The sequence below is a fragment of the Geotrypetes seraphini genome, chromosome 16, assembly GCF_902459505.1.
Source record: "Geotrypetes seraphini chromosome 16, aGeoSer1.1, whole genome shotgun sequence".
Taxonomy (NCBI): Eukaryota; Metazoa; Chordata; class Amphibia; order Gymnophiona; family Dermophiidae; genus Geotrypetes; species Geotrypetes seraphini.
Genome location: NC_047099.1, coordinates 30,806,817 through 30,819,246, shown reverse-complemented (window position 1 = coordinate 30,819,246; position 12,430 = coordinate 30,806,817). Strand labels below are relative to the sequence as shown.

Below are 12,430 nucleotides of genomic sequence, written 5' to 3'. Positions count from 1 at the left end.
TTTGGGGAGGTTTATGAGACAGGCTTGGTGTATCCGTTTTAACCACGGAGTTCCTTTCTTGTGATTGTTTATTTGTAAACCACTGAAATTCATTGCAGGTTGAAATAACACGGTATATTAATTAAATAAGGCCCCAAAAAAACAGATGGGCAAGCGATCTACAAAATCTGTACGATCCAGTGCAAAAACAAAACCAGCAGACCAGCATAAAAAAAAAAATAAATTGTTTTATGGTGACAAACACTGACATTGACAGAGGGCAATTGAGGCTTGTCAATAGCCAATGCCGTAAAACAATTAATTTTTACGCTGGTCTTCTGGTTTTCTTTTTGGACTGGATATTAAGTAAATAAACCTGTAACCGCCAATATTCAGGCCTGAATTTATGTGGTTCGTATAACGCACTTAACTAGCTAAGTTTTAACTGGTCACATAGGTCCAGGTATTTAGTGCTGGTCCCCTGCCATCGTCCAGCATTGAAATATCTAGGAATACAGGCGGCAGTGGTCAGCAAAGCCCTTCCATCTTTATTTCTTGTAGCTTGGTTTTATGTAGGACGGCAGCGGCATTATGGATTTGATCCTGGCTTTTCAGAATTGAGGGAAGCTTAGCCTGATCCTGTTCTCTCCACATCCCACTTAACTGCTGAAGTTGTCTCATAAAACTCTTCCTCTTGCGGTCCCTGAAGATACCTTGACCATTAATGCCAGGAAGCACTTAAGTAGATTACAGTTCATTCTCTTTCCAATTCCTTTGCTGGCGCTTTCAAGGCTCCTGCGGCTGTGTGGGAAATCCTTATTAGGCTGTTGGCAGGGTTCCTCCCTCTCTTTCTTTCCTTGATATATTGGACATGAGAGGCAGTCCAGACCCCTCGGCCTAGCCCTCCAAAACCTGGCCCAGACAGACTCTTCCCCCAGTGACCGAAGGAAGGGGTCAGCCAGGCCACAACAACTGCCTTCGTGTCGTCTGGTTTGGATTGCACAATCGAGCCGAAAATCAAGAGTCTTCTTCCCTTCCCCAAGAAAATAGTCAACGTTTAATCAAACAGTTGATGCTTTCCCTCGTGCACATGGCACAGCTTGAGAAAAAAATCAGCCTGCGTTGGCGTTCTCCCATTTGTTCTCATACGCCTGCCCTTACTAAGCGGACAAGGACTGGCTAGCAGCCAGTCAGCTCTTGAAAGCTCGGCGTTCACCAGGGAAAGATCAGAGGAAAAAAGTAGCCCTTTCCTTCAACGGTTGCTACTTCATTCCTGTCCCTACGGCCTCTTCTCACAACATCTCCTCTTGGACTTCTAATTTTATAACAGGTCGCGTAGGTCGAGAGGGCAAGAAGGCCTACGCATTTAACCTGTTTGATGAAGACACGTGGGGGCAAGATGTTGTGATGCCCCCCCCCCCCAAAAGCTGCAGAAATCACTGCTAAAATAAAGCCGTGGGCATTTATGCCCGTCACTGAGCAACTGTAAATGCGGGTTCACAGTCATAAGCGCGCGGGACAAAGCCACGCCGACAATAGAGAGCAGACAGTTGAGCGCAAGACTCCAGCGCTGTGCTGTAAAAGTTTATTTTAAAGAGCTCTGACGGGGGGGGTCACGTGATGTCGAGCTGCTGAGCAGACGTCGGTGGGGTTAGCTCCCGATCCCATTCCCACCATCGGCGATTTTTGACCCCGGAACGCCGCGATTTCGCCGCAGATTTTGGCGCTGGAGGTGGTGTGACTCTCTCCCAGTGTTTTCCTGCCATCGGGGCTTTATGACCAGCAAGCTGCCGCGCCGGGAGAGGGATCGCGGTCGCGCGGGTGAGTCCAAGATGGCCGACCGCGAGTCTCCTCCGCCGCTCCCGGCGCCGACCGCGTGGGTGTCTGAAATAGTGGCCGAAGTGAAACTGCTGCTGGAGGGATCCCTGACCACGAAACTGCAACCGATTGGAGACAAATTAGATTCTGTGGACACTCGGCTGGAGACGCTGCAGGGAGAGTTTTCCTCCTATCAGCAGCGTCTCACCACGTTGGAGGATAGAGTTCAACAACGTGAAGGGGACCATCAACAACTTCGAGCTCAGCTGGCCGCTATGGAAGCAAAGGTGGAGGACCTTGAGAATAGGTCCCGTCGGGGGAATCTGCGACTGGTAGGCTTACCTGAATCAGTGAAGGATGGTGAGCTCCATTCCTTTCTGGAATCTTGGCTGCAGCGCTCTTTAACCTTATCTGAAGCACATGGTCCCCTGAGAATTGAACGCGCTCATCGTTTGGGCCCGCTGGGAGCACCAGGCTCGCGAGCTCGAACTGTCATCCTTAAGTTGTTGAACTCTGCCCATAAACAAGAGATTCTGCGAGCCATTCGCACCTCGGGCCCTCTGCTGTATGACAACTCCAGGGTGTTATGTTTCCAGGACTATTCCCCAGCTCTACAAGCCAAACGGAAGGAGTTTACTACCATCTGCTCCCAGCTGTTTCAGATGAAAATATCTTTTGCCTTGCTGTATCCTGCACGTCTGCGGATCCGACATGCTGGTCAGACTCACTTCTTTGTGGTGGCGGCTGAGGCGCTTCGCTTCGTGCAATCCTTGCAGGCCCCAGACCCTGCTCCTTGATAGCCATTGGTTCTTTTCAGCTGGAGTTCCACTGATCGTTATATGCCTCCTCTGTCTGATGTGTCCTGGAAGCCTTGATGCCAGATGGCCAGCTCCCGTGGTGGTCTGCTCTGGGCAGTACTTATTTTGAGGGCTGGCGGACCTTGATGTGGTGCAGGCGTGATGGACCGATCTGGACTTCCTTCGGACAATATTTTTCTTATCCTGCCTGGAATGTGTGGATGATTGGGAGGGGAGTGCATGTTTCGTTTGAGTTGGATGGAGTGTTTTGTATATAGGGAGCGCTTCTCCCTTCCCGAGTGACTGTATGATTGAGGGATTAGCGTGGCTGGGTAAGACGGGGAGGGAATATTTGAGTGTTGGGTAGTGGGGGTTGATGGTACCTATGGTGGCTCCGTTGAGCATTTGCTTGTTGATTTCTATTGCATTGTTTCCTGATTGGTGGTTGCCCAAATTTAATGCCTAGTCTGTTATGGGGCATCGGGCGGGCGAGGGGTGGTTGGGATTGTTTCTGTGTTGTTTGGGGTGGATACTGGGGTGCATTGCATTTTTTTTTTTTGACTGCCTATGGCTAGGGTTGCTTTGACTCGGCGAGGGTTGTTTCTTGAACATATGGTCTGCTAGGGGGGGGGGTTGGGAGCTACTTCACAGGGCCCTTGGACCACTAGTGGGTCACAAGAGGGATGGGGGGGGGATGGTGGGAGGACGGGGTGGGTGGGTGGGTGGGTATGTGGGGTATTCTTTTTGTTTTTCTCTTTCTACTTCTTTTTTTTATTTTCTTTTTCTCTTTTTTCTTCCCTTTTCTTTTGTTTATTTTTGTGTGTTCCTGGTGCCCTACAGTTGGCCTTTTGTCTGGTGGTGGAAGCTCGGGTCTGGATTGAGGTCCTGGGAGCTGGTCGCTGGCTGGGACGGCCTTGCTCTCGGTTCTCTTTTTGGATTTTTGCCTGTCCTTTGTCTTTCTAATTTCATTTATGAAGCCTCTTAGATGTATTTCCTGGAATATAAATGGGGTCACTTCACCTATTAAACGACAAAAAATTTTGAGAGCCTTGAACCGTCAGAGAGCTGATCTTGTCTTCTTGCAGGAGACGCATTTGTCAGCGGCAGAGCATGCAAAACTCCAGACTTGGTGGGTTGGTCAACATTTGGGCGCACCGGCGAACAACCGTAAGGCGGGAGTTCTGATTTTGATTCGGAAGGGGTTGCCCTTTGTCCTTCAACAGCAGTGGGTGGATCCTGGGGGACGGTATATCATTGCTAAGGCGCTTCTTCATCGTCAGCCTGTGATTCTTTGTAATGTTTACGCTCCTAACAGCTATGACTCTCGGTTTTTCTCCTCGCTTATTCGCCTTCTTGGTCAACATTCGGATATTCCTTTATTGGTGGGAGGGGACTTCAATTGCGTTCATGACCCTTTGTTGGATAAATCACTTCCTACTCCCCAAGACAGGGTGCATCCTACTAGGGGTATTTCTTTACTTTGCTCATCATTGGATGTTCTTGATGTCTGGCGGACGCTTCATCCAGGTGAGCGTGATTATACTCACATTTCTAGGGCTCATGCCTCTTTATCCCGGATTGATTACTGGTTGACTTCTAGCTCTTTGTTTTCTCAGATTGAGTCGGCCACGATTGGTTCCTTTGATGTCTCTGATCACACCATGATTTTGTTGACCTTGCATTTGGATGTCTCTTCCCCGGGCTCCTTCCGCTGGCGATTTCCGCTCCGTTTGTATAAGGATCCGAAGTTTCAGGAGTTTCTGCTTCGGAAATGGTCTGACTATCAACATCATAATATGGAACATCGGGCTGACTCTACTCTCTTCTGGGAGGCTGCGAAAGCGGTGCTGCGCGGTGAGATCATGTCATATTCCAGCCATCAAAGACGTGCTCGAGATAGGGAGATTTTACACTTGGAACGTAGGGTAGGTGACCTACGTCGGCTTTACGGTCATTCTCACACTTCCTCTTTGCGTTCTCAGCTCTTGGCCTCCCAGTGCAAGCTTCAGGAATTGTTGCATGCTAGAACGGTCAAGTCGCTTGCTTATTATAGGTATCAACTTTTTCGCCATGGGAACCAACGTGGGACGCTCTTGGCAGGGGTGGTCCGTCGGTCAGCGGGTCGTACTCCTGTCCTCCAACTTCGCTCAGATGGGGGGGCCATGGTCCGGACGGATGCCGAGATCAACGCGGTGTTCTATGACTACTATAGACAACTTTATTCACAACAATCTGATTTAATGGATGGCACGGCCTATTTAGATGGCCTTTCCCTTCCGGGCCTGTCTGCTCAGGCAGTGCTGCGTCTTAATGCCCCTATCACGGCTGAGGAGGTAGCAGGAGTAATACAGAATGGGTCGTTGCTGAAGGCCCCCGGGCCGGATGGTTTCCGGATGGAATTCTATAAACTCCTCCATCCCACCATAGCACCAGTACTGGCTGAGACCTTCACGGCCGCTGTCCAGCGGGGCACCCTTCCGGATTCTCTCTCCTCTGCTCAAATAATCGTGCTGTTGAAGCCTAATAGGGATGCTGCCCTTTCTTCTTCTTACCGTCCTATCTCACTGTTGAATGTGGAGGCCAAGATGTTTGCCAAGGTTTTGGCTAATCGATTGGCTTGTGTTCTTCCTGATTTGCTTGCTTCCCCTCAGGTGGGATTTGTGCAGGGGCGTACTAGTGTGAAAAACATTAGATCCATATTGGCTTCCTTGGAATTTGTGGAGAGGACCCGGCTTCCTTCCCTATTGGTCAGCTTTGACGCGGAAAAAGCCTTTGACCGTGTTTCTTGGAACTTTTTATTTGCGGTCTTAACTCGGTATGGCATAACAGGGTTTTTTCAGGATGCGATTCGGGTGCTTTATCATTCACCTACAGCCTTCGTTTGGGTCAATGACCATAGTTCTCCTCTGTTCCCCATCCGTCGTGGTACGCGTCAGGGCTGTCCCCTTTCTCCATTGCTCTTTGCTCTGTCGTTAGACCCCTTGATCCGTGATATTCAGCTTAATAGAGCTATTTCAGGCATTCGAATTGGTTCTTCCGAATTCAAGATCTCAGCTTTTGCGGATGATCTCTTGGTTCATATTTCAGATCCCATTGTATCTCTTTCCAATCTGATGGCCACTTTTCAGGAATATGGCGATTATTCTGGTTTTAAGCTTAATCTTGACAAATCTTTAGCGTTGGCCACGTCCTCGTCGTTACGGGACTCTTGGCCTGGGCCCTTCCCGCTTCAATGGGCTTCCTCTTCGTTTCGTTACTTAGGGATCTTGTTGACGCCTTGCACTTCGACGTTATATCGCGTCAACATTGATTCTTTGTTCTGTTCCTCGACTGCGTGTTTTGCTCGTTGGTCTCCTCTTCCACTGTCTTTATTAGGCAGGATCCATTTGTTTAACATGATCCTTTTTCCAAAATGGCTTTATACTTTGCAATTACTTCCTTTGTGGCTTCTGAAACGGGACATTACTAAATTGCATTCTATGCTTTCTAGATTCTGCTGGGGGGGTCGACGACCACGGGTGGCGTTGCGTTACCTGTTTGGCTCGTGGGGAAGCGGGGGACTGGGGTTACCGCAGTTCCGGTTATACAATGCGGCCTGTTTGTTGCGTTACCTGGGGGAGTGGCTTTCGGATCGCCAGGATTTTACTCCGAAACCTTATGAGAAGGATTTTTTTGCCCCTTGGCATATTTTGTCCTTGGTGCAGTCGCCTCGTTCTGCCTTACCGGTGCCATTTAGGGGAAGTGTGTTGTTACACTCTCTACGCATCATCTGGTCTTATGTATTGCATTCCTGGAAGGGTACTCCCTCGACTACCAGATACTTACCTATTCAGGGGAATCTGCAATTTAGCCCTGGTAGAGAGAATGCTTGTTTTCGTAAACTGGCATCTCGGGATTATACGCTGCTTGCTCATGTTCTCCAGGCTGATGGCTTTTTAAAATCTTGGGATGTTCTAGTCCGGTCTGGAATTTTTTCTGAGGGTGATTTTTTTGCGTTTCGGCAACTTCATCATTATATCCAATCTCTCCCCCGAGCCGCTTTGGCGTTTCCGATCGAGGATAGATTTGCGACACTACTGGATCCCTATTTGGAGACTGGGTTTACGGTTTCAGGTCTTTATAAAGATCTCCAGCGTTGGTTAGGTCCGGCTGATCGTGCTGCACTCCAAGCTCGCTGGTGTCAAGATTTGGGGATGGCTCAGGACGCTTTGGATCTCCCTTCCTTAATTTCCAGAATTCCAGGAGTGTCTGTTAATGCAGATCTCCGGGAGTGTCAATTTAGGGTGATTCATCGCGGCTATTTTACGAAAAGTCAGTTATATTATTCAGGTTATACGGATTCTCCGTTGTGTCCCAAGTGTCTCCAGCAACCCCACTCGTTTATTCATGCCTTTTGGTCCTGTGTGAAAATTAAACTCTTCTGGAGACGGGTTTTATCTTATGTGGAGCGCATTTTTGGTAAAGCACTCCCCCTTTCTGCTGCTGGTCTCCTGCTGGATAAATATGAGGCCTTTCGTTTGTCTGATTCGGGTCAGCGGCAGTTTATGAGACGGGTGGGTGTCCTGGGGAAGAAGGTGATTCTGGCTGTTTGGATTGGAGATACCTTGCCCTCCTTTTGGGCTTGGAGGAATCGTTTGCATGCTCTGCTGCTGTTGGAGCGGAAGGATGCGTCTTTTAGCCTGCGAAGAAAACGCCAATTTCTGCGGATCTGGGATTCTTATCTTTTTTCATTAGCACCACGTGCTCGAAGTGACATCCTTAATTTATTGTAATTCTCTCTGGGCCCCGAGCTTGTTGTATTTTTGTGAGGGCACCAGGGCACCTTCTATTTCTTTTCCCCCCCCCTTCCCCACCCCTTTTTTTTTTTTTTTTTTTTTTTTTTTTTTTCTCTCTTCTCAGTGTTGGAGTTTAACTTTTCTCGCTGGCAGTGGGTTATCTGAGTCCAAGCCTACTGCACTAGGGTTCTGCTATTTGTCAGATCAGGGGGTTTGGGGTGGGGGTGGGGTGGGAGGGGTGTTGAATCCGATCTCTTGTATCTGATTATTCTTTGTAATTGTGATTCGTGCTTGTTGGTTTGTGATTTTGTATATTTTGATAATAAAAATTGATTCAACATAAAGAGCTCTGACGGGAGTATGTGAGGGGGGAAACCCCCCCCCAGTTTACTTAATAGTGTTCGTACTGCCGTTGGGGGTGGTTTTGGGGGGTTGTAACCCCCCATTAGAGAGGAAACTTAACTTTTTCCCTATTTTTTAGGGGAAAAGTTAAGTTTTCTGTATAATGGGGGGGAGGTAATGTGAAAATATGCTCTGAAGGAACAACAGAGCAGGTCCTTTGTTGATATTTGGGTTTGACCTTGACTATTGGAAAAATGTTAGTTTGTGGTTTTTTTTAGGAGATGGAATATAAAATAGGGAGATAGGCCTCTCGCAGAAAAAGCAGAGATTTTGTCAATTCTTGGACTCCTTAGTTCAACATTTTGCCTCCAGGAAGTCGTCGTAGCATCTTAAATCGACTTCAGCCGTATACTACTCCATCTGTCTAAGTTCTTTGGTTCTTTTGGACGTGGGATGGTTGGGGATAGGGAAGGGGTAGGGTGGGTAGGGGTTTCCGCTGGGGAAGAGGGGCTTGGTTGTGCTGTGGAGGATCTTAGAGTACAGTCCTCCATGGTGGGTAGATCTTATTGTATAAATTTGGCTGTGTACTTGCCTCTTTTTGTGTTTTCTTTTTCTTGTTCATAAAAAGATTTAAACGTAAAACAGGGAGAAAATACGAGTTCTTTTCTGTGGCTGAAACAGTGCATCAAGGTTCAAAAATGGAGTCGGTAGTTTTCTTGAGTTGCAATGATATGGTCTTCATTGGTGTGGCTCCTGGTCCTGCTTCTTTAGTGGCGGCCGGTTGACCTAGTTTTGCAGACTTGAGTTGTTTTATTTTGTTTTTAATTTTTTATCTTCTTTCATTATTTCTATTTCTTTGTTTTTTTTGATCGTGGAAATGTATTACATATTTTAATTTTAATCAGGTACTTGAGCTATATTGTGAGTAGAGAATGACACGGTGACAAAATTCATCACCGTTCCCGTCCCCGCGGATAACCGCGGGAAATAATCCCACGTCATTTTCTAGTGTCTATTTCATCCTCTGTCCTTCTACACCAGCATTCTTCAAAGCAAAGCTTGCGGGTCAGTGGTTGTGGCCATTCATACTCTGATTCTTTTGGGAGCCAAGGATAATGAAGCCATTGTGACATCACTGTTGTGATTGGCTCTTAGGCACTGGTGGAATGAGGCATTATGACATCACAATATCTGCTCTGGAGACCAGAGACTGTCATTCTTCAGTGTCTGTTTCAACCTTGGTCCTTCTACACCAGCATTATTCAAAGCAAAGCTTGCGGGTCAGTGGTTGTGGCCATTCATACTCTGATTCTTCCCTCTTTCCTTAAAGAATGACATGAAGATGGTTTCCCGCGGTTATCCGCGGGGATGGGGACGGTGATGAATTTTGTCACCATGTCATTCTCTAATTGTGAGCCTTCGGGACAGATATGGTCATTTTTCTCAAGTGCCTAATTTCATTTTAGTTTGATACTTTGTAAACCGCTTAGGTCAGTAAAATGCAGGAGTGGTAGATCAAATCTTACCTAAACATAAACATTGCCCTACACTTGGCTCACATAAGAACATAAGAAATGCCATATTGGGAAAGACCGAAGGTCCATCAAGCCCAGTATCCTGTTTCCATCAGTGGCCTACCCAGGTTTCAAGTACCAGGCAGAAATCTAAATAGTAGCAAACATTCCAGAGCTGAGATTGTGATGTCATAAAGCCTCATTCCACCAATGCCTAAGAGCCAACCTCATCAGTGATGTCATATTGCCTAAATTGTGAGCCTTCGGGACAGATAGGGTCGTTTTTCTCAAGTACTTAATTTCATTTTAGTTTGATACTTTGTGAACCGCTTAAATCAGTAAAATGCAGGCGTGGTATATCAAATCTTAAATAAACATATCTATAAACATATGCATTTGTTATGTAATTAGGGGCCCTTTTACTAAGCGTTCGCTAAATGCTAATGCGTCCATAGGATATAATGGACGCGTTAGTGTTTAGCACGCACCAAAATGGTTAGGGCGCCTTAGTAAAAAGACCCCATAGTGTGGATTCAATAAAAATGTAAAGTTTGAAAAAAAAAAAAAAAAAAGCCTTTTCCCTATTAAGGGACAAACCTTCTTGTGAGGTTGTTCTAAAGCAGTGGTCCCCAACCCTGTCCTGGAGGACCACCAGGCCAATCGGGTTTTCAGGCTAGCCCTAATAAATATGCATGAGTGAGATTTGCATATCATGGAAGTGACAGGCATGCAAATCTGCTCCATGCATATTCCTTAGGGCTATCCTGAAAACCCGATTGGCCTGGTGGTCCTCCAGGATAGCGTTGGGGACCACTGTTCTAAAGTGCATGCTTTGCTACCAGCTGGCCACCCTTTAACCCAGGGATCTGAAAGTCCCACCTCGAGGGCCACAATCCAGTCGGGTTTTCAGGATTTCCCCCAATGAATATGCATGAGATCTACTAGCATACCATGAAAGCAGTGCATGCAAATAGGATCTCATGCATATTCATTGGGGAAATCCTGAAAACCCGACTGGATTGCGGCCCTCGGGGAGGGACTTTGACACCCCTGCTCTAAGCTGAAGGGGAATTCTCCAGCTGCATTGCTGCTTCACTATTTGTGTTTTCAATTGCTAGAGACCAGGGGTCCCCAAAGTCCCTCCTTGAGGGCCGAATCCAGTCGGGTTTTCAGGATTTCCCCAATGAGTATGCATGAGATCTATGTGCATGCACTGCTTTCAATGCATATTCATTGGGGAAATCCTGAAAACCCGACTGGATTCGGCCCTGGAGGAGGGACTTTGAGACCCTTGCTTTAACCTAAAGTAGATTTTTTTTTTTTTTTGCCATGAACTGCTCTCATCCTCTGTTGCTCTTTCTTTCAGTGCTGCCAAGGATGTAGGAGTTGGGAAGGTGAGGGACATATCCTCCTTCCGCAGGCACTTCCGCATGGGGTTTCTGACTATGCCCGCCTCCCAGGAGCATGCGCCCCACCCCTGCGCCAGCAGCATGGCGCCCCGTTCCCTGTCTTGCCACTCGGTGGGCGGTGTGGAGAACGGAGGAGGGGACGGGGCAGCTGCTGGCAGAAAGCCCCCAACTAAGCCCAAGCGGCATCCGAGCACCAAGCTCAGCACATCTGGAGAGAGCAAGGCTGCCGGCACGTCCGAACACGGCGGGATGAAGAAGGCTGGTAAGATGAGGATGATAGAATTAGCGCACGCGTTATCATTTAGCATGCATTAATCGGTTCTCGCATCTTAGTAAAAGAGGGCCTTAGTTTTGGTCAGCAGGTCTTAGCGATTACAAGTACAGTCAAACCTTGCTTTGCGAGCATAATTTGTTCCGAAACCATGCTTGTAATCCAAAGCACTCGTATCAAAGTGAATTTCCCCGGCCATTGACAAAATATTGTAGTGAATAATCATCAGTTTTTCTATTCTTCTTTTCTTTTTCTTCTTTATGGCACATCAGGAGGGGTGGGTAATGGAAATAATATTACATAATATGTTATATAATGTGTATATGGTGATTGGAAAGCAGTTGAAGGGTGGGTGGTGGGGGAGGGGGGTAAAAATATTATTAGAATTTTATGCAGTAGATATAAAAGTGATATTGTGTAATAATTTGTTGTAATTTAATATTTTGTGCACTTGATGTAAAATATGAAAATGAATAAAGAATATTATATTAAAAAAAAAAAGTGAATTTCCCCATAGAAAATAATGGAAACTCAGACGATTCGTTCTACAACCCAAAAACTTTAATATAAAATACTATACGTACTTGTATTGCAAGACCTCACTCATTTAGAACAGTCACTACACTCCTACAGGGTCAGACAGAGAAGAACCATCGGCTCAGTTATGATGTATGTATACTGTATGTACTCGAATTACAAGACCTTGCTTGTATATCAAGTTAAAATTTAATCAAATGTTTTGCTTGTCTTGCAAAACACTTGCAAACCAAGTTACTTGCAATCCAAGGTTTTACTGTATTTAACAAATTGGTTTAAAAACAAACATTTCATTACCCACCTTCTCTATTCAGTTTTTGTCATGGGTAAGATGTTATTTTGAGGCCTGCATTTGGTAACAGCTACGATATTAAGAAGGGCATCTTTCTTTGTTCTGGAGACTCTGCCAAGCCGGTTTTTTTTTGGGGTTTTTTTTTTTGGCCCCCCAAAATTTGGGACTTCTTCAGGAAACAGCACTCATTCTCAGGAGTCTAAACACTTCCAGTGGGCCTCGGAGTTTATTATGGTCATTTTCACAAGAGTTTGATATTAAGTTTTGTGCTTATTGTGGCACTTGGTAAAATTATTTTGACTATCTGGCTGATTAGAAAATTTTAAAATGTTTTGCTTTTTTTAAAAAAACAAAACAAAACATGTTGTTACGAAAATAAGCTCCAAATTTATCACACCCTCTCCAGCATAACCTGAAATTAATTTTGTTGGATTTTAGATCAAGATAACTTACAGTTTAAGTACAATACCAGCTAAACTGTTATCTGGGGCAGTAGAGGGTGAAATGACTTGCTCAAGGTCACAAGAAGCATTAGTGGGGGGTTTCTGGTTTCCCTGGTTCGCAGCATGCTGCATTAGGTCACATATACAGTCTGAATATTGGCCGGGACCCGCATAAGGGTATCTGGTCAGGTCTTCCGCTCTACTGTTCCAATGCTTCCTCCCCCTCTCGAAGAGCATTGAAAACTCCCTTGTT

At 46.2% G+C, this 12,430-nt stretch overlaps 1 protein-coding gene across 2 annotated transcripts in view; it reads left to right on the top strand.

Annotated features, from left to right (window-relative positions):
* NYAP1 (neuronal tyrosine phosphorylated phosphoinositide-3-kinase adaptor 1) overlaps positions 1-12,430 on the top strand; it is a 65,139-nt gene that overhangs the window by 36,261 nt on the left and 16,448 nt on the right. For both annotated transcript variants that reach the window (XM_033925240.1, XM_033925239.1), the window contains exon 3: positions 10,592-10,896. In XM_033925240.1, the coding sequence (XP_033781131.1) occupies positions 10,592-10,896 (305 nt within the window). The remainder of the gene's footprint in view (positions 1-10,591; positions 10,897-12,430) is intronic.